This window comes from Mastigoproctus giganteus, chromosome 6 (genome assembly GCF_048544385.1).
Source record: "Mastigoproctus giganteus isolate SK-2022 chromosome 6, ASM4854438v1, whole genome shotgun sequence".
NCBI classification, from domain to species: Eukaryota; Metazoa; Arthropoda; class Arachnida; order Uropygi; family Thelyphonidae; genus Mastigoproctus; species Mastigoproctus giganteus.
Window position 1 is genome coordinate 173453427 of NC_143580.1, and position 22114 is coordinate 173475540.

General features: G+C 36.6%; 1 protein-coding gene across 2 annotated transcripts in view; it reads left to right on the top strand.

Moving 5' to 3' along the window:
• Cog2 (conserved oligomeric Golgi complex subunit 2) overlaps positions 1-22114 on the top strand; it is a 462981-nt gene that overhangs the window by 163181 nt on the left and 277686 nt on the right. For both annotated transcript variants that reach the window (XM_090375498.1, XM_090375496.1), the window contains exons 6-7: positions 40-142; positions 12877-13056. In XM_090375498.1, the coding sequence (XP_090231624.1) occupies positions 40-142; positions 12877-13056 (283 nt within the window). The remainder of the gene's footprint in view (positions 1-39; positions 143-12876; positions 13057-22114) is intronic.

The window sequence follows — 22114 nt, forward strand, 5'->3', positions numbered from 1 at the left end:
AAAGTTAATTTATAATTTGTTCATGAAATTTATTTCTAGATGGTCAGGTGAACTTGTAGAACGTGTGGCAATAGAATTGAGTCAGATAGAATACAATTTCAATAGTGTTTGCGACCTCCCAATTCTAATGGAACTGCAACCTGTAAGTGGATTATGAGCATTATATTATTAGTATTATATTGTTGCTAGTATTATATTATTTGTAATCTGATACTCACCAGATTGCATTAAATTTTGTTGCTATTTTGTGCATCGGGAATGGCTATAATATTTTATTATCTGGGTGAATATTAAAAACTTTAAGTCGAGAGATCTTTGTAATTCATTACCTTGTTTACTAGAATGGCAACCAGATTCTAGAAATTTTTATTTCTAGAAAAAAAAAAGACCATCTAAATGTTATTACTTAAGAAGGATGTAAATCTGTTGGAATAGGTGTGCAGAGAAGAGCATGAGGATGGGACACAAAATACCCTTACCAAGAAAGACGTCAGTCCTGACAACTGCAGCATTGGAAAATTAGGCACCTGTGAGGAGACCTGATTGAAGTATTTATATAGGTATTTAAAGCCTGAAATGGATTGAGTAAATTAAATGTGCATGGCATACTAACCCTTCTCAGATGACACACATAAGGGAACCAATTTAAATTGAAAAAGGATGATTGTAGGATGGATGCATGAAAATTTACTTTCCACCAGAAAGTGATTAATTCTTGGAACAAACTTCAGTCTTGTGTTGTTGTTGTTGGTGGGTAATTTGAATAAATTTAAGGGAGAATTAAACAAATTACATTGTACAACTTAAAAAAAAACGGTAAAATTTTGACACTTTTGGGGGACCTCGTTACTACAAACCTTGTTTTCACAAAACGTGAAAATTTAGGTCCCTTGAACTTTTGTATTAATGAGTTATACTGTATATAAAAACTAATTGGGAATAAATAATGTATAGTTAATTTCTTGCAATAGGTAAAAGTTCTCAGTTGTCAATTTCTAATAAAAAAACGTATAGCATTATTTATAGGTATACGACCTGAGCAAACTTCATGGCACATCTGTGTATCAGTTATCGTGAAGGGTTGATCATATTTGTGTGAGGAGGTGGTGTTAAAATTTATTTTATATCTTTAGGCTGCTGTTTTGATACGTTGAAAAGGCTGATCATAAACTGCTATTGCTGATACATTACAAAAGATTTCTGCGAGGGCATTTATGACTTCATATACTGGACAATATATATTGTCCATTTTAATTAAAGGTGGGGGAGGATGGTAGTGGATATTTGCCACTTAGTTCCTTCATTTTTCTCCAAATTAGTATTAGAATTAGTAGATGCAAGAAGGCAAGCTTATGCAGCATCAGCCAAAAAAAAAAAAAATCCCATTTCACCCCTCCATCGTTCCAAATGCCTGTCCAGCTCAGCCTTAAATCTATTTAGGCTATCAACTTCCACAACAAAAAAATGGAAGTCGGTTCCACCAATCAACTACCCGCTGGCTAAAGGCAAATTTCTGTACATCTATTCTACAACTGTCTTTCCTCAATTTGATTCTGTGCCCCCTCAGGTTCTTAATCTGAGCAAGAGGAAGAATCCCATCAGCATTGAGCTTGCTCAACCCATTCAAGGCCTTGTGCACCTCGATCAGATCACCACACAGGTGCCTATTGTCCAGGCACTGCAATTTGCAGAACTTAAGCTCTTTCTTGGTAAGAGCACACCTTTGTTCCCCTCACCAATCTTGTTGCCCTTCTTTGTACTCGTTCTAGCAACTTTACATCCTTCCTAAAATGAGGTCTCCATATTGTACATAGTACTCTAGGTGTGGCCTGACCATTGCTTTGTATAACGGGATAATCACATCCCTTTCCCTGCCAGCAAAATTCCTATATATCATTGACAAGACTCCGTGATCTGGCAGCCCCTCTGCACTGCTCAGCAAACTTCATATTTGACTGCACAATTACCCCCAGGTATTTTTCACTTCCTTGCGTGTACCACACAGTTGGTACATTTCTCTTCGGTTATTGCTACCCATATGCAGTACTTTGCATTTCTCAATGTTAAACTTCAGTTGCCACTTTTCAGCCCATTTGCCCAACTTATCTAGATCCAGTTGGAGTAGCATACTGTCTTTACTGTCACTAACAACCCTGCCAACCTTTGTATCAGCTGCAAACTTGGACATTAAACCTGAGATACCTTCATCAATATCAATGATAAATATGCAAAACAATGGGCCCAACAGCGAACCCTGGGGAACTCCACTAATAACATTTGTTCACAGAGAGAAGTGCCCATTGATTACCACTCTGTCGTCTCCCACTCAGCCATCCCTTTATCCATTGTAGCAACCCTGGGGAACTCCACTAATAACATTTGTTCACAGAGAGAAGTGCCCATTGATTACCACTCTGTCGTCTCCCACTCAGCCATCCCTTTATCCATTGTAGCAACTTACCCTTAATGCCATACCTCTCCAATTTGTACAGCAATCGTCCATGTGCAATAGTATCAAAGGCTTTCCTGAAATACAAGTATATGATATCAGAATTATTTTTGGCATTCAGTTCCTTTGTGACACTGTAGCCGAGTGGTCAGGAGTGGGAGTGCAGTAGCACATGCTCCTTGAGTAGACTGGGGTTCAAGCCCCTGACTGCTAAATATGGTCGATCTGCCAACCCACACTGGACCAGCATGGCAGATTATGGTCCATTTCCCTCAACATGAATTGTTGAGGAGGCTTACATCCTGCAGTGGGTTGATAATGACTGCAGTTTACCTTTTTTTCTTTGTGACCACATCATAGTATCCAATCAAATTGGTCAGACAAGACCTCCTTCAACAAACCCATGTTGTGTCTTAACTATACTGCAGTCTTGTCTAGATGATCCTGAAGTGCTTCTTTAACCAGTGATTCCAGTATTTTTCCTTGAACACAAGTTAAACTAACAGGTCTGTAGTTACCTGTGTCATCTTTTGAACCTCCTGTGTGAATTGGTGATACATTTGAACACCTCCAGTCCATGGGGACCTCCCCTAATTCCATGGAAGCTCTTTTAATTATGGCTAAGGGTTTGCTTACTTCCTTTGCTGCCTCCTTTAATATAACTGGATAGATCCCGTCCACCCCATGTGCCTTTTTTATGTTTAACTTCACCAATTTCTCCTCCACTTTGCTCTCAGTTATTACCTAATCACTTAGCTCCCTGTTAGAGTTTGATAAAATTCTGGCACTCCCCTCATTGAATAACTCGTCATGCATGAATGTAGATGCAAAATACTCATTCAGTTTATCAGCTCCCTGAGCATGATCATCAGTAGTTAGCCCATCTGTGTTAATAGTACAATCTGATTCATCCCTTTCCTTCTAGAGTTTACATACGTAAAGATCTCTTTGTTGTTTTTCTTTGCATCCTTTGCCAAGGATTTCTTGTAATCTGTATTATTCGCCTGCCTAACCTCCTTTGTTACTTGATTACAGACTAGTTTATATCTGCGATGGGCTTCTGTGTCACGTGATACATTATATGCATCCCATACATTTTTCCTCTCTGCCACGAACCATGTTAGTTCATCTGACATGCATTTAGGCTTAAACCTTGAACAGTATTTCTTAATGGAATGAAAAGCTTAGTAGCCTCCAAAATTAAGTCCCTGAATGCTTCCCATTTAGAATTCAACATTGGTAATGTCATCAATTGATCCCACTGTACAGAATCTAAAAACTGTCTGAGACCACTGTTGTTGTTATTTGGTTTTTAGGAGCATTAGCAACTAAGGCCATATTGCTCTGGGAATATACGGCGGTCATTCCCTGACCTTTCCACATCCTCCGTATTTGGTGGTGATGGGCTCGAACTCCGGTCTAATCAAGAAGCGTGTGCTATGCACTGCTGCTCCTTCCCACCTGGCTACGGAGGCACCTGAGAGAGAGACCACTGTAGTCACCTTTATGAAAGCAAAAGCCCTTTCTTTTAGCCCTGATGGGAGTTACATCTTTAAGTAATTCCCATATCAGTACATTGTGATCACTGTCACCCAGTGGTTCCTTTATCTGCAAATACTCAATGCATGAATAATCACTGCTGATAATCAGATCAAGAGTATTACTCCCTCTGGCTGCCTCTTGAACATGTTGCTGTAAAAAAACAGTCATCCAATAAATTCACAAAAGTTTTGCTAGAGTGTGAGTGACCAATCCACAGGTTCTAATCAATATCGGAAAGTTAAAATTCCCCATTATAAGACATTCTGATTTACTGGCCCACTATTTCTCTGCAGAATTGCTCATTATACTCGTCAGATTCATTAGGCCTATAACACATACCTACTCTCATTTTTCTTTGTCAGTGCTTATGTCACACCAGACAGACTGAACATTGCATTGTCCACCTTTGTCAGCTGGATGCACTTCCTTAGATTTTTGTGTTTCTTAACTAACAGCAGAACTCCTCCTCCTCCCTTCCTGTCCTATCTATCCTTTCTGTATGCATTGTACTCCTCAAATTCCAACTCTGTACTGCTTATGTCTGTGTGACACCATCTCTGCTATCCCAACAAAATCTGCCTTTGATGTCTTGACTAGCACTTCAAGCTCATCAAATTTATTAACTATACTCCTAGCATTGGTGTACATGCACCTGTTTCTACTCTTTGTTACCACAGCCCATGTATTTATTTGTTCCACTATAACTCCCAGCAGTCCTTGAAATCTCAATTGCCTTGCTTTCCAGGCTGCTGCTCATTCTAATAGAAGGAATGCAAGACTCACTTTTGCCTCTGCCTGCAGCTACTGTTAACCTTTTAGTCTTTGTATCCCCCCAAGCTAGCAGTTTTCCGACCCACCTAACACTGCCTCAATAGCATAAGCAAATTTTCTTGCACTCTTTCTATTTAAGTGTACCCTATCCCTGTACAAGCAGTCCCCTGTCAATGAGCACAGACCAGGCTGAAAAAAATTCTTCTACTCGAGCCTTGCACAATTTCTCCGGGCCAAATTGATCGACAAGGCTCTCATCATATACTCACTCCTATCGTGTCTGGACAGAATTGCAAACACTCTCACATGCAATCCAAACTCGCGACTTTTTTTCAACATTGACCTTGACTTGTTGAGTAAATCTGCAGATCACTTACTCTTAATGTCATTAGTTCTAGTGTGTACAACAATATCACCTGTTGTGCACTTAAAAGATTATATCTGCTCTACAATGTCATCAACTTTTGCCCCTGGCAGACATACCTTTAATCTGTTATCTGAGTACAGTAGACTTTCGATTTTCTGGGATAGATGGTAAAAAACAAATCCCGAATAATCGATATCCCGATTAATCCAAAAATACAAAATTCTCCGACATACATAAGAGATACGTTCCAAGACTTCTGCCGACCGGGCTAGCCGAGTGGGTAAAGTACCTGCCCGGCAACCCAAAGGTCGCGGGTTCGATTCCCGCCTCGGGCTTGGATCAAAGTACTGCAAAAATCTTGGGAGGTGCAATATGGCCACAGAAGCCGATGCGCCAACAACTACCAAATCAAAAAAAAAAAAAAAAAATCCAAGACTTCTTACTTCGTCAAGTTTTACGTAACTCGGGAATGACTAATAACATATTGCTACTATATTATTATTGACAAATCTGAATTCCGTGAGATACTTTTAATGTTTAGTCATTTTGATACATCCTTATTATAACGATTCCTTAGAGATTTAACGGATGCACTGTTTTCAGACAAACTTTTGAATAATTTCAAGTTTTTGTTTAACTGAAAACGTAACTCTTTTGCGTTTATCCATCATTTTCGCAATTTAAAAAAAAAAAAAAAAAACAATAAAAAAATACCTACAACCCTGACATAAATAATGAAACAGAATTTGTCCTTTTGTGCTGCAGCGGAACACAACAATCGACGCGATGCACTAAAACAAACTAAATATTTGGTCTCTATTTTTTTTTTCTCTCTCTCTCTCTCTCTCTCTTTTTTTTTTTTTTTTTTTTAGCCGTGGGTGTGAAGACAGCGGGGATTGCAAGATAATAGGTACACTAATCTCCCAATGACGACTTATAATGCCGCTAGTCGCTTATTTATGACTTGCAAAATATCTGTTTATACCTATTCCAGTTATTACTTGATTTTTATGATTTCTGCTTGATTTTTTTTTTTTTTTTTTATATTATAATTTGGAGTCTTGAAGTGTCCCGGTTAATTGAGAGTCTACTGTATTTACTAATTGTAGAGGCAAAGTGTATCCAGGAGTCCTTTTTTTCTGTTCGTCTTATTTGTCTTGCTTTGGCCTTTAGTCTCTTGTAATTAATAAGATTTATTATTGTGGGGTGTTTGCAATATAAGGTCCATGCTTTATTCCTTTCTTGTTTAGCTCTACTGCATGCACCACCAACAGTTAATGTTTGTATTTTCCGTTACACATTGACTGACGTATTGACTTGATTGCTGTGGCTAGTATTTGCTTTGTTATCCAAATGAATTACATTATCCAGACTCAATCCATAACAATATGTAAGGATTGCATCTGGATAATTCTCTTCAGCCCATCAAACAAAAACCACATGCTGGGATGATCCCCCAGTTTCCAATAAGAATATGGAATCATAGTGATGCAGCTCTTAAACGGTCGCCTAAAACTACAAACTGCTGTGAGGGATTTCACAGTGCACTTAATTCCCTATTCCGCTGCAGTTATCTCTGCATGTTTTTTTTTTTTGATGGTTTTCCACAGATTGGCTAACTTACAGTAATGAAAGTTTTATTCAAATCCTTGACAAATAAAAACTCACTGAAATATATCTGAATTAGTTCTTTGTTGATAAAAAAACCAAAAAGTGTTGACTGTTCACTTTGTAAGATAGAAAAAATAATTTATTTTTATAAATAAAATAAAACGCGTTAGTTGCAATAAAACCAGAGCATTTTATTTCCTGTAGTTTCCCTTACAAACATTTACATCCAAATATTCTACTTTATGTTAAAATTAAGTTTTATATTAAAAGTTATAACATTTACATCGTATGATGTAAATGTTATAACTTTTATAATGTAAATGTTCTACTTCTATACGATGAAATACATCGTATAGAAGTAGAAATAAAATATATAAATTCAACATTTTGTTGCATTTTGAAATATGAAATAATTTTGTTTTTTGTAAACTAAAAATAATGTGAGCAGTTTTCTGTGTGGGTATTTTTCATGTGACCATTCATGACAGTGGTGTTTTTTCTGTGTGTAATTTTCATGTGGACTTTTGTCGGGGAACATTTTTCTATATCCGATACTGACCAATAATTTAGAAATACAGGTAAGATGAATGCTTACACATCATTCATAGAGTGAGAACTGCCAGTCAATTTTAATTTTTTTAATTTAAGTAGAGGTGAACATCGATATTTGTTTTGGAATTATATTAAATATGGTAAAATGAAAATTTACTTTTGTATTGCATTTTCTTTTTTATGTAATAAATATTTAATTTTGAATTTGAAAGTTTATTTTTTTATTATTATGAAACTTCAAAGTAATGCTAGCGATTTTATTTATATAAAACTTTTCTCTCAGGGTTGAATGAAAATTGGTTTAGGGGGAATGAATTTGAAAAACAAAGTTGGACTTGGGTGGGAATTTGAAAAACCAGTTCTAAATTTCAGGCCGGATAAAAATAATAAATGTAGGCCCATGCAGACCTCTACGTACACACTACAACTTGTCTTTCTGTTGGTGAAAGAGAGGTGGTAGGCAGGCAGACATGGCCGAAGAAATTAGCTGTCCACAATGTTACTGCTATCTCTGAGCATTAGCAGACATTATTATTAGCAGGGAATATAACAGATCAGTGTCATATGTGTACTTCTCTAAATTGCAGTAAGATACATTAGTAGAGGCGTATGATGCCTCTACTCCTCCGTAGCCAGGTGGGAAGGAGCAGCAGTGCGTAGCACACACTTCTTGATTAGACCGGGGTTCGAGCCCATCACGACCAAATATGGAGGAACCGGAAAGGTCAGGGAATGACCACCGCATTTCCTGGAGCAATATGGCCTTAGTTGCTAATGCTCCTAAAAAAATCAAATAACAATAACAAGATGCATCTACTAATGTAATGCCTCTGCTAACTACAAGAAAGCAAACAAGCTTATATAGCATTAGCCAAAAAAAAAAAAAAAAAAAAAACCCCTTCCCATTTTACTCATCTTGTCACTCAATGCTTGTCTAGTTCTGCCTTGAACTTATTTAAGTTGTCGACCTCCACTATGGCAGATGGAAATTTGTTCCAACTATCAACCACCCGCTGGATAAAGTCAATTTTTTGCTATTCTACAGTTGTCTTCCTCAATTTGGATTTATATCCCCCTCAGGTGAATAATCTGAGCAAGAGGAAGAATCCCTTCAGCATTGAGCTTGCTCGAACTGTTCAAGGCCTTATACACCTCAATCAGATTACCTTGCAGGTGCGTATTTTCCAGACACTGCAATTTGCAGAACTAAAGCCTTTCTTAGAAACAGCAAGCATTTGTTCCATTCACTAATCTCGTTGCCCTTTTGTGCTCTCATTTCAGCAGCTCTACATTCTTCCTAAAATGAGGCCTCCAGACCGATATGCAGTACTCAAGGTGTGGCCTGACCATTGCTTTATACAAGGGGTCAATCATATCCTTATCCCTGCTAGCAAAATTCCTGTATATCATTGACAAGACACTATGAGCTACTCTTGCAGCCTGTATGCACTGCTCAGAAAACTTCATATCTGGCTGCACAATTACACCTGGTCCTTTTCATTCTCCACTACCCTGAGTGTAGTTCTACACAATTGGTATGTTACTCTGTGTTTACTGCTACCCATATATAGTACTTTACATTTGTAAATGTTAAACTTCAGTTGCCACCTCTCAGACCATCTGCTCAACTTTTCTAGTTCCTGTTGCAGTAATAAACACTTCCTAGTTCATTTCACAAATATACGTGGTCTCAGTTCTAATCTTAGTGATGTCCATTTCCACTTAGTCTGCCAAACCCCATGTACTTTTTCTGGCAGAATCTCAGTTATCGGTTGATTAAACCACTGCTCATCTCAGTTGCCAAAATTATTCTCTATATGATTCCTTTTGCCTCAGAGATAGTGGTTGTGCGTGTGTCAGTTGCAATATTCTCCATCAGAGACTTGGTAATTTGGAATCTCCTCTTTTCGATCTTCTCTGACTTAAAATCTCTCTACCTCATTGTGTTAAATTCATCTGTTGTCCCTCCCGTTCTCCCAAATCCACTAATCACTTGGAGCTCTTTGACTTCCTCTCTTTGCAACTTGATTTTCTCCAGTCCAACTTTCCTAATAGTGAGGTAATTTTCCTTGGTGATTTTAACATTCACAACTCCAGCTGGCTTCCATTTTCTAGTCACACCTAAGATGTTGAGGCTTTTGCAATTACTAATGACCTCGCACAGATTGTTCATTTGCCTACAAGAATACCGGCCAATCCTAACCATACAATGAACACACTTGATCTTTTTCTCATAAACAACCCTTCTAATTACACAATCGAAGTGAGTGGTCCATTAGGTACCTCAGATCACAACTTGGTGATTGTCTCTTCCCCAATGGAGCCTTTATCTCATGGCTATTCCCAACCTTGTGTTGTTTGGCATTACAAGAATGGAACATGGGATGGCCTGTGAGATTTCTTTTTCTTCTTTTCCTTGGTCGAATTACTCTTTCAAAACTTCTGATGTCAACATTTGCTCAGATTGTATCGGGTGAAATTATTCTTGTAGCAATGGAATTCTTTATTCCAGACTCCACTTTAAAATCGCATCCTTTACCTAAACCTTGGGCTTTTCAATAAATGTGCTAAGGCTGTTCAAGAGAAGAATGTTGTGCATCGTAATTGGTTTGTTTCCAATTATTCAGTTTCATTTTCTGCCTACACCAGAGCTAGCAACAATTGTAAAGCAGTTATTAATTAGTCTAAAATAGATTTTGAACAGGCTAAAAGTAAAAAACTTACTTCTTGCCCTAATGGTAGCCGAGCATTCTGGTCTCTTGTCAAAGCTATTGGCCGCAACTTCTGCCCATCTCTGTTCCAACCTCTGTCCAAACCAGATGGTTCTGTTGTCACTTCAGCCAAGGATAAAGCTGACTTGCTAGCATCCCATTTTTCTTCCAACTCATGTATGAATGATCTTGGTAAAATACCTCCCACCATTCCCAACACACTCCATTCAATGCCTCCTGTGGTCTTCCATCAAAAGGGTGTAAGAAGGATTTTGATCAATCTCGATGCTAAGAAAGCCCCAGGTCCTGATGGTATTTCTCCATTTGTTCTCAAAACCTGCACTCCTGAACTTACTCCTGTCCTTTGCCCCCTTTTTTCACTTTCTTATTCCAAAGGTGTTTTTCCTTTTGCTTGGAAATTTGCTCATATCCAGCCAGTTCCTAAAAACGGTGACAAATCCCTGACATCCAATTATTGTCCCATTGTAATTACTTCTACTCTTTCTAAAGTAATGAAGAAATCAATTAACCACCAACTCTTAAACTATCTAGAAACCTTCTGTCTGATCAACGATTGCCAGTATGGATTCCGTCAGTGTCGATCCACTTATGATATTCTGGCTTATGTTACCCATTTATGGACAAATTCAATGGAAAAATTTGGTGAAACACAATCACTTGCTCTTGACATCTCAAAGGCTTTCAATTGTGTTTGGCATAAAGGTCTTCTGAACAAGCTTCCATCTTAGAGTTTGCGTACTACTGTTTTTTGTAATTGGGTATCCAGTTTTCTCTCTAACCGCTCACTGAGGGTGATGGTAGATGGCTCTCTGTCTTCTAACTTCCAATAATGCTGGTGTCCCTCCATGGTTCAGTTCTTTCTCGCATTCTTTTCCTCTTGTATATTATTGACCTTCTTCCATTGACCGCAAATCCTATCCATAGTTTTGCTGAAGATAGCACATTGCATTCTACTTTCCAGTTTAAGAAACCTTGTTCCATCAGCTTCAACTTCTCGAATATCCGCTACAAAATCCTTAAATGTCGATCTCCAGGTAATTTTCCATTTTGGCAAAGACAACTTAGTTGATTTCAATCCTTCTAAAACTCGGTCTTGTCTTTTATCTCGCAAAAAGGATTCTTCTGCTCTTATGCTTATCTTTGGTGACACTCCAATTCCTAGGCAAGATGATATCTCATTTGGGGATTACCCTGACTTCTAATCTCTCTCTCTTGGGACAAGCATATTACAAATATTGCTTCCTCTGCAGCTAAAAAACTTTGGTTTCTCTTTCACTCTTGGCATTACTTTTCTTCCAAACAGATGTTCACTCTGTACGAATCACAAATCTGTCCTATCATAGAATATTGTTCCCACATCTGGGGTGGTGCCCCTAAAACCTCTCCCAGGCTTCTAGATTCCATTGAAAAGAGGTCAGTTAGATTAATTAATTACTCATCTCTAACAGAGTCTCTCCACCCTCTGCCTCATAGACGTACTGTTTCTGCTGCATGCCTTTTCTACAGATACTTCCAATGGCACTTTTCTTCTTAATTGGCTTCTATAATTCCTGCGCTCTCTCTATCTTTCTTTCTTTCAAAACAGTCCGAACACGTGCTGCTACCAGCCAACATCCATTTACTGTCCCAATTGAAACTCACAGAACCAACTTTTCATCTTCATTGTTTATTCATTCAACTGCTGTTTTGCTGATGATAGTACATTGATTTCCACCTTCCAGTTTGAGAAACCTTGCTCTGCATAAACAGCTTTGACTTCTCGAATATCCACTACCAATTCCTTAAATGCTGATCTGCAGTGAGGCAAAGATAACTTAGTTGATTTCAATACTTCTAAAAAACTCAGTCCTGTCTTATATTTTCACAAAAAGGATTCCTCTGCTCCAATGCTTATCTTTGATGACACACTCCAATTTCTAGGTGAGGTAATATTAGGAATTACCCTGATTTCTAATCTCTCTCTTGCATAAGCACATTACAAATATTGCTCCCTCTCCATCTAAAAAACTAGGTTGTCTCTTTTGCTCTCAGCATTATTTTTCTTCCAAACAGCTGTTCACTCTGTACAAATCACAAATCAGTCCTACCATGGAATATTCTTTCCACAGCTGGGGCAGTGCCCCCAAAAGTGTTCTTCTGAATTGGCTTCTATAATTGCTGCTCCCACTTTCAAATTAGTCCAAACACATTCTGCAACCAGTAATCATCCTTTTACTGGTCAATTCCAAAATCTCAGAACCAACTTTTCTTCTTCCTCATTTATTTATTCAACTTCTGTTTCCTTGAACAACCTTCCTTCACATGTATTTCCTGAAAACTGCAATCTAATGTCAACAAATATCTTCTTTCATCTTTTCAACCTTCAACCTATGCATGGTACTGAGTACTATACGTTCTAATACCTCTCATGTTTGGGATTTTTATATAAAAAAAGTCATTTGTTTAGGTAAACTGGAGTAAATGGATTTTTTTGAAATATAAACGTTAAATTAAGTACATTTATCAATAGTTCTAAGTAAATCATTATAGTTTTTATAATACAAATGGATTATAATGAATATGAGGAGAGTTGGAATAATACACAAATAAGTGAGTGTATAGTTTAAAAAAAATATATCAGCATTTCATTGTTCATTTTTAAAGCTTAATAATCATTTTGAACTCCTGTTGTAGTTACCTACAAAATGATGCTTAAACACTTTCCTATTGGTTGTAGTTGTGAAATTATATATTGTAATACCTTTTAGATACTATAATACATATGCCAACAATTGACACAGTTTAATTTAGTGGTATTCACATTAATTCATTAAAAAAAGTCTTATTAAAATATGTACTTTTCGTAATTTTAGCGAATCAGCCAAATTACAAGTGTCCTTCAAAATTATTTGGAGCAGTCTTTCCTTGACAGTGTGGAAATTAGTGATATAAAAGTCCTTAGTTTAACTTTAAGAATATATGCAACAATAGGAAAAATAAAAGATGTTGAAGAGATTTTTTGTAAAAGAATTGTCAAACCTTATCTGCAAGAGGTAAGTTAGCATTTAAAATATTGTACAGTAATTTATAATTTAAATATATTTTTTAGACTTTTTTAAAATAAATTATTACAATATAAAAATATTGATCATTGACTACTATATTCTAGAAATTTACTGCTTTTAGTACTGAGTTCACTCTCACCTGTCCACTATCTGTAAACCTGAAGGAATTGGTTCAAACCTGTTTCAGGTAATTTAATTGCATCTCTTTAATTGCATCCCAGGAAATTGCATCTCTTTTTGGTGAACTGACATAAAACTATATGTCAGTTTATGAAAAAGTAAATTTTTTAGTTATATTGGCAGTTTTCCATTATACTAATTATGTTTAACTATGTTTAAGTATACAGTTTATCTGTATACTTAAATATAATCTAACAAGGGTTAACTAACTAGGCATTCATTTATTGGAGTTTCTAATAATCACAAGTTGACTAAAGTTAGGATTCAGTGTGGAGAATTGATTTTATATACCTGTCAACTTTTCCAGATTTCCAGAAATTGTCTTTTACAGAAACTTTACTTATGTGCAGAGTTTCCTTTAATTTGTGTAGGCTTTCAATAATAATCATGTGGTGTTACTTTTTTCTAATATGGACCTATTAAATTTATCAGTATGAGCACATTAATTAACCCGGCAATAGTGGCAGGTAATCTGACATGTAACTATCAAAAATAACATTCCCACATTAATCAATGATTAAAAAGCTGAAATTTGTTTTAACTTTCTAAATATAATCACAGTTTTATTGTAGCAGTTTCTGAAGTGATTTTTTTATGCTTTTAGTACAGCAGTTGGTTGTCAGGTTACCTGCCACTGTCTTTGCAACTATTTGGCTTTTTGTTTAAAGAATGGAGTTGTACTAGGCATGCACCAATGCTGTGTTTGTTTAAAGTTTCAGGTTATTTGATTGTATTCTCCCACTAGTTCACTAAACATCTACAGTGTTACCCTAGTTGTTTTTGAAAGATTCATTGTTGTTTTCACAGAGTACAGATGGTTATACAAAACCCAAAACTCTCCAGGTGGCTGCCATACTGGTGGAAGAAAGATACATAGTTTTAAACTTCACATGCTATGAATCTTGATGCTATTAATTACTTCTGAAAATAGGTAATTAATAGCATTGAATATATATAATGTTTTTTTTAAAATTTTTTAATAATATTTATATACATATAATATTAAAAAATAATAAGCAGAAATATATATATATGCACATGCTGATGTTTGAAATTACTTCTGAAAACAGGTAATTAATAGCATTGAATATATATAATGTTTTTTTTTTTAATTTTTTCATAATATTTATATACATATAATATTAAAAAATAATAAGCAAAAATATATATGCACATGCTGATGTTTGAAATTTCATCCACTTAATGGTTTGGTTTTTTATACTGGAAAATGGGAAAGCATAATAGACAGATGTTTCTGTTTAATGTCTGAAACATTTATTTTGAAAGATTCAGCGTAATTATTATTTCTTTTAAATAAAAGGTCTAGAGCACATAGCATACCTTAAAACTTTAATTTTTAAGAAAATATAAAAAAGTAAGTACCACAATCCATTAAGGAAAGATAAAATATTGGCACTGTTTAAACAGAATTCAGAAAACACAAAACATTTTCAAAAAATTAAACTCATTTTCATAAATTTCAAGTGACCTGCCACCTTTTTTTGCTACATTTTGGACACACTGACCACTTAGTAGATTGGCTTGGCTCTCAATTTGCATCATATATTTAGATTTTAGATAAAGCTTTTGACACTTCCGCATGAAAGACAGAGTAATAAAGGGAAGCTTGAGTGGCGGAAGGCAGAGGATAGTTTTTAATGGACAGTGCTCATATTGGACTAATGTTATTAGTTGGAATACCTCAGATTCAGCATTTTACTGGTTTTTTTTTTTCAGTATCTGTTAACAATATTTCTGATATGCTTAATGTATAAGCTTATCAGAAATATTCAACAAGATGTGCCCAAGCATATCAAGCTTAGGGACATCGTAGCCCTAGCAGCCCTTGTGCCGTTAAACAGTCTTAAGACTGTTTGTAGATTCTACAAAGATTGGCAGGGTGGGTAGTTAAAAACAGGAATCGAGGCATACCATGCAACAACACTTGGAAAAATTAGATGGATGAGTGAGAAGTGGCAGTTGAAGTTTAATGTTGATAAATATAAGGTACTGTATATGGGTAGCAGTAATATCCCACACACAAGTTTTATTCAAACTGCTCAAGGTGGAGAATTGGTGGTAACCACACTCAAGGTTTGGGAGAAAAAAAAAAGACCTTGGGGTAATTGTGCATACGGCCGAGGTGTGCATTCTGATATGAAGTTCTCTGAGCAATGCAGGCAGGATGGTAGGTCAGCTCATCAGGTTCTGTCAGTAATATTGTGGAAGAAATGCATTCCATGTGTTTTGATGTTGTTTAAATATTCAGCATGTTAAGGTATTAAATCATTTATTCCAAATGAATAATTTGGTGATACATTGTCTGATATTCAAATCATGATGTACCATAAACATGAAGTTTTGAAACTTTTGTTTTAGCAGAATTATTATCATTAAAATAGAGAAAAATTGTTAGTTGTAATCACTGGTATTTATTAAGTGTGAAATAATCCATTTTTACTCTGAGTAATTTATTATACACTTGTAACTGAGTAATCTATTATACACTTGTAACTGAGTAATTTATCATGCACTTGTAAGCTAACAGAAGCACACTCTTTTAGCTTAAAGTTTACTGTGCAACTGAGTATAATGGACACAGTTACAGTGAGAGATTCACACGTGAATGCTTAGAATTGAATAGATGAGGAAAAAAATCCCAGATCTGCCTTGAATGTTTTGTCATGATTTTTTCTTTTGCTGTACCTGTGGCATGTATTCCAAGTCCAACCTAGTGAATAAGCATAGCTCACCTGGCAATTCTTTTCTTTGTCACAGTTGTAAGGAGTATACTCATCTTAAGTTAAATTTTGGTGAATTGCTAGAATAATTTGAGTCACTAAAAAAACAGGTGCTTGCCCTTGAGAATAATGTAACTGGGAGCTCATCAGGGACTCAAGACTCGTGTAACCTACCAAGTGATGCACTCCTGATTTGGGCCACAGAACAGAATAACCAAGTGCAAACTACTCTAGTTCAAATTAGACTTAGACTTAGTTCTATTAGGAGACTCCATTGCCAGGAAAACGGAAAATATTTTTTGTAATTAGGTGGACTAGAACCAGGGTGTCTGCTGGGAGCAACTATTAATGATGTTACCAACAGACTGTCAGATTTTAAGGTGGGTAAAGAGAAAATTATTATTCATGTGGGAGACTAATGACATCAGCATACACGATCTGACGATTTGTTAGACAAATATAGAACCACGCTGAAGAAATGCTGTGAGTTAGGTCACAATGTCTACGTGGCTGCAATTCTGGCCAGGCATGATAGGAGGGATTATATGCTTGAAAGCCTTGTGGATTAACTCAAGACTTGAAGGACTCTGCAAGGCTTTTGGGGGGGGAAATTTCTATCACTTGGCTAGCACTTGTAGGTAGAAGGAATCTGTTTTGTAGAGACGAAATACATTTAAACAAAGGTGGTGCAAGGGTTTTTGCCAGTATTATTTAGGATACCTTAAAGGTTCAGGGAAACTACTAGTTTGAGGGGACAAGGGTAATATAGATATCTGCTTATCTGATAATATCAGTCAAAGTAATGCTTGCACATACCTCAAGAGTTTGTTTGTTACCACAACAGAACATAATAGCAAGATGTTCTGAGGGGCAGAAACATTTCAATGAGTGGGTAGCTAAAGCCAGGGAAGCGAGCTTAAATAACATAACTTTAAGGGGTCAGGTTAGTTAACTATACAAGAACACTAAGTCTTAACTGTTTATATAGTAAAGTCAGTAGTGCCATTAATAAAATGAGTGAATTTGAACTGCTGGTAAGGACAAGTAATGCTGACACATGGTCCACCCGGAGATAGGGAATGATGAGTTTCAGTATGGTATGTATAATGTATTTAGGAAGAATAGGGCAGATAGAAGGGATGATGGGGGTCATGCTTCTTATCAAAAGCAGCCTGAGCGAGATGAAAGCTTTCCCGGGTTCAGACATTTTGCATGCTAGTATAGAATTTGTATGGTGTGTGTGCCATACTTTACTTCCAGTACAAGGATCACTAGTGATCCTTGTATTGGAAGTAAAGGTATAATGAGAGTGTCAGTAATCTACGGCCGAGGTGATTGTAAAGATTGATGAGAGCCTCTACATGCAAATGGAATGGGAAAGTTAGCATCAGTGTCTTATTATGGATGATTTTAATTTGTCTCTAATTGATTGGAGCAAATGGGGACAAAATTTTTAAATCAACTAGATGATTGTTATTTGTATCAAGATGTCAGAGAAAGTACTAGGGAAAAGAATATTCTAGACCTCATCACCCATGAACTAGATGACATAATAGGACTGACAGTACATGAACCAGTAGCAGAAAGTGATCACAGAGTTCTGTGGTGGATGATGAAGAGAGAGAGAGAGGTAGCAATAGTTAAAGGAAAAGGAATGGGTTATAATTTCAGGAAAGGAAATTACAACGGCTTAAGATGCTACATGGCCTCTATTAACTGGGTAGATATCTCACAGAGAGTGAATACAATTGAATTATGGTATACCTTTCAAACATTAATCACAAAAGCCTTGAATGTGTATATACCCTTAAAAAATACTCCATGAGAAGGATTCCAAGTTAGATGAATAAGGAAGTTCCAGATTACTTGAGCAGAAAAAAAACAGCATTGAAAAGTTAGAGCAATAAAAATTACTGAAGCGTATAACAGCTACAAATTGATTCATAATAGTGCCACAGAAAAGGTTAAGCTGGCAAAGGCAGATTATGAGAAATTTCTGGCAAAGAGAGCTAAGAGTGGCAGATAGGAATTCTTAAAATATACAAATGCAAAGAAGAGAATGACAAACCAGATTGGACCCTTATGTAATGGACTTGGGATAGTATTAGATATCCCAGCTGAAGTTGCAGATGATCTCAACAGTTACTTTGCATCGATATTTATAGAAGAAAAACCCTTTACATCAATGAGAAATTATTGGAGCAAAGTTGAAAAAAACGTAATTAATGATGTTGAAATTTCACATGTTTATTTAATGAAAAAACTTTTGAGCCTACTGGCCAATAAGACTCCTGGGATTGATAGCATTTACCCTATAATCTTAAGGGAGGTAGCAAGTGAGTGCATTGAACCTTTGAGGCTAATTATGAGAGCATTGCTGGACTCAGGCGCGATTCTGCTGGATTGGAAAAGTGCCAATGTATCTCTAATACGTAAGGGTGGTTTTAAGAGTGAAGTGGGAAATTACAGGCCAGTTAGTCTGACTTCAGTAGTAGGGAAAATAACGTAGACTATGATCAAGGGTGAAATTCAGGATCACTTAGATAGAAATGGAATTCTGAAGGATACTCAGCATGGTTTTGTAAAGGGAAAAATCATGTTTAACTAATTAGCAGGGTCACTCAAAAGCTGGATTTAGGGAATAATTTCGACATTGTTTATTTGGATTTCAGCAAAGCATTTTACTCAGACCCACATGTGCAGTTACTTTATAAGCTGGAACAGGTTGGAATCACAGGGAAAATCCTTAGCTGGATGGCTTCAGGGCAGGAGGCAGAGGGTTGTGATAAATGGTTATTCCTGAGATTGGATTGATATAAGAAGTTGTTGTTTGGTTTTTAGGAGCATTAGCAACTAAGGCCATATTGCTCTGGGGATATGCAGTGGTCATTCCCTGACCTTTCTGCATCCTCCGTATTTGGTGGTCATGGGCTCGAACCCCGGTCTAATCAAGAAGCGTGTGCTACGCTTCTTGCCCCCCCCCCCGGGGCTATGGAGGTGCCAATGATGTAAGAAGTGGGTTTCCCAAGGATCAGTATTAGGACCACCGTTGTTTTTGATTTTCATAAATGACATTGATGAAGGAATAGAGTGTGTTATGTCTAAATTTGCAGACAATGTAAAGATTGGTAGAGTAGTTAATAATCACTGTTAAGCAGAGCTTCTTCAGAGTGACGAGATAGACTCCAGGGATGGTCAGAAAATGGCAGAAAGCTATGCTTTTTTAGCAAAGTGTAAGGTATTACACCTGGGGAACAGTAATCCCAAAATAACTTATATACTTGGTGGAGTTGCACTAAAGCCGGTAGTGGAGGAAAGGGACTTGGGTGTTACGCTACAGTCAGACATGATGTTCTTCAAGCATTGTAGACAGGTTGCAAGGAAGGCCCATAGTGTCCTACCAATGATTTATCGAACAATTGCCAGTAGAGATAAGGACGTTATAATGCCATTATATAAGGCTATTGATATTGTTAGACCACACTTGGAATACCATGTTCAAGTATGGAGATTGCACCTAAAGAAAGACATTGTGCTTCTTGAAAGGGTTCAAAGACAGGTGATGTGCCTGGTGAGATTGGCAAAAGGGCATCCATATGAGAAAGGACTTTGAATATGTGGGTTGCAGAGTTTGGAGACTAGGCACTTAGAGGAAACTTGATTGAGATGTTTAAGGCTCTGAGAGACATAAGTTAAATGAATGATGGAGAACAAAATTTTCACGGTTACAAATGATTTATTTTAGCCAGCGAGTTATAAATTACTGAAATAAGTTACCTACATGGGTGGTTGAGGCTGACAATTTGGTGAAATTCACAGGTCAGCTAGATAGTTATCTACAGGAGGAGAGAAATGCATAGGTTGTCTATTTCTTGTTTATACTCCGGCACGACCACCAGGTCAGTGGAGTTTACAATAAATCAATCAATACAAATGTTAATCGTATTTAGCAGTCACGGGCTTGAACCCCGGTTCACTCAAAGAGTGGGTGCTCCTGACCACTTGTTTATGTCAGGCCTGATTTCCTTTTCTCTTATTAATTATTTATTATTTATTTTAGTTTATATTTTTATTTATTATTATTTATATTATTTATTTATTTAATTAATATTATTATTTTATTATTATTTTTTATTTTTATTTATTATTTATATTATTTATTTATTTAATTAATATTATTATTTTATTTTTTTATTATTTTATTATTATTTATTATTATTATTATTATTTTATTTATTATTTATTTTTTTTCTGGTGCAGTATAAGCCATAGGCTTCCTTGCAGCATGTGGCCATTGCTAATACTAATACAAAACTTTAACTGTCAAAAAGCTCTGATTAGATTCAACTGTTCAACTTATAGTTAACCATGCAAAGAATCTCGAAACTTGGTTATATGCGAAAAATTAAATATAGAATGTGATTGGGAATTATATTGCTTTGTGCAGTCTTTAAAATGAAAGTTGGTCTTATTAGTTACCTGCTGAAGAGGCCAGCCAAAATTTGTTTTTTTGGAAGCATTGTTAATGGTATGCAGTAAAGGCAATATATAATTTGCAAATAAAATATTTGATACTAGTAATCCTTGTATTAGAAGCCTGTCATTAACAACCCTGCTAATCTTTTTATCATATGCAAACTTTATCACTAAGCCAGATATACCTTCATCAATATCATTGATAAATATACAAAACAACAGTGGACCCAACACCGAACCACGTGGGACTCCGCTAATAACATTAGTCCACGAAGAGGCGCCTCCATAGCCAGGTGGGAAGGAGCAGTAGTGCATAGCACACGCTTCTTGATCAGACCGGGGTTCGAGCCCGTCACCACCAAATACGGAGGGTGCGGAAAAGTCAGGGAATGACCACTGCATATCCCGGAGCAATATAGCCTTAGTTGCTAATGCTCCTAAAAACCAAAAAACAAACAAACAATTAGTCCACAAAGAGCCCATTGATTACCACCTAATCTCCCAGTCTTCTCCCACTCAACCATCCTTTTTATCCATTATAGCAATTTATCCTTAATACCATTCTGCTCCAATTTTTGCAGTAGTCTTCCATACGCAACAGTGTCAAAAGCTTTCCTGAAATCCAAGTATATGATATCAAAATTATTTTTTGCATCCAGTTCCTTTGTAACCACATCATAATATTTAATCCCAGGGGCTCACATCTGGTATGGGCTTAGCAAACCCAGGGTCCTGACCTGGATATCATCATTCTTCTCTCTCTTTCTCTCTCTCTCTCTCTCTCTCTCTCTCTCTCTCAGGGTAGGGTAACTTGGGAATTTTTTTGGCTGGTGCAGCATAAACCTCAGGCTTCCTTGCACCATATGAATGATAATAATATCCAATCAAATTTGTCAGACAAGACTTTCCCTTAACATACCCATGCTGTTTCCGAAATGTTGCTGCAGTCTTGTCTAGATGATCCTGCAATGCATCTTTAACCAGTGACTCCATTATTTTACCCCGAACAGAAGTTAAACTAACTGGTCTGTAATTACTCATGTCACCCTTTGATCCCCCTTTCTGAATTGGGGATCCATTTGCACATCTCCAGTCCGTGGTTACCTCCTCCTAGTCCATGGAATTTCAATGCATGATGCTTCATTGCTGATGATCAGATCAATAGTATCGCTTTGTGTTCTGTGTAACATGCTGGTGTTGAAATCATGCAGTAAATCCAGTGAGGTCTTGCTACATATGAGTGACAAGCCACAAATCCCAGTCAATATCTGGAAAGTGAAAACTCTCCATTATAAGACATTCTTGTTTTCTGGCCCACTTTATTTGGCAGTATAGTTGTTCACTATACTTCTTAGTCATTAGGCCTATAACATATTCCTACTCATTTTTGTTTTCTTGATGTTTATGCCAAACCAAACTGACTCAACATTTCTCGCCACCCATGTCAACTGGATGCACTGTGTTAGATTTTGTGCCCTTCTTAACTATGAGCATATCTTCCTTCCGTCTCGTCTTTTCTGTACATGTGATGTTTCCCATATTCAGATTCTGCATCCTTTATGTCTCTGTGACTCCATGTTTCCAATATCTGTACTATGTCTGGAGACACATTTGCTTACGGCTGCTATTAATATATTAGTCTATTCATT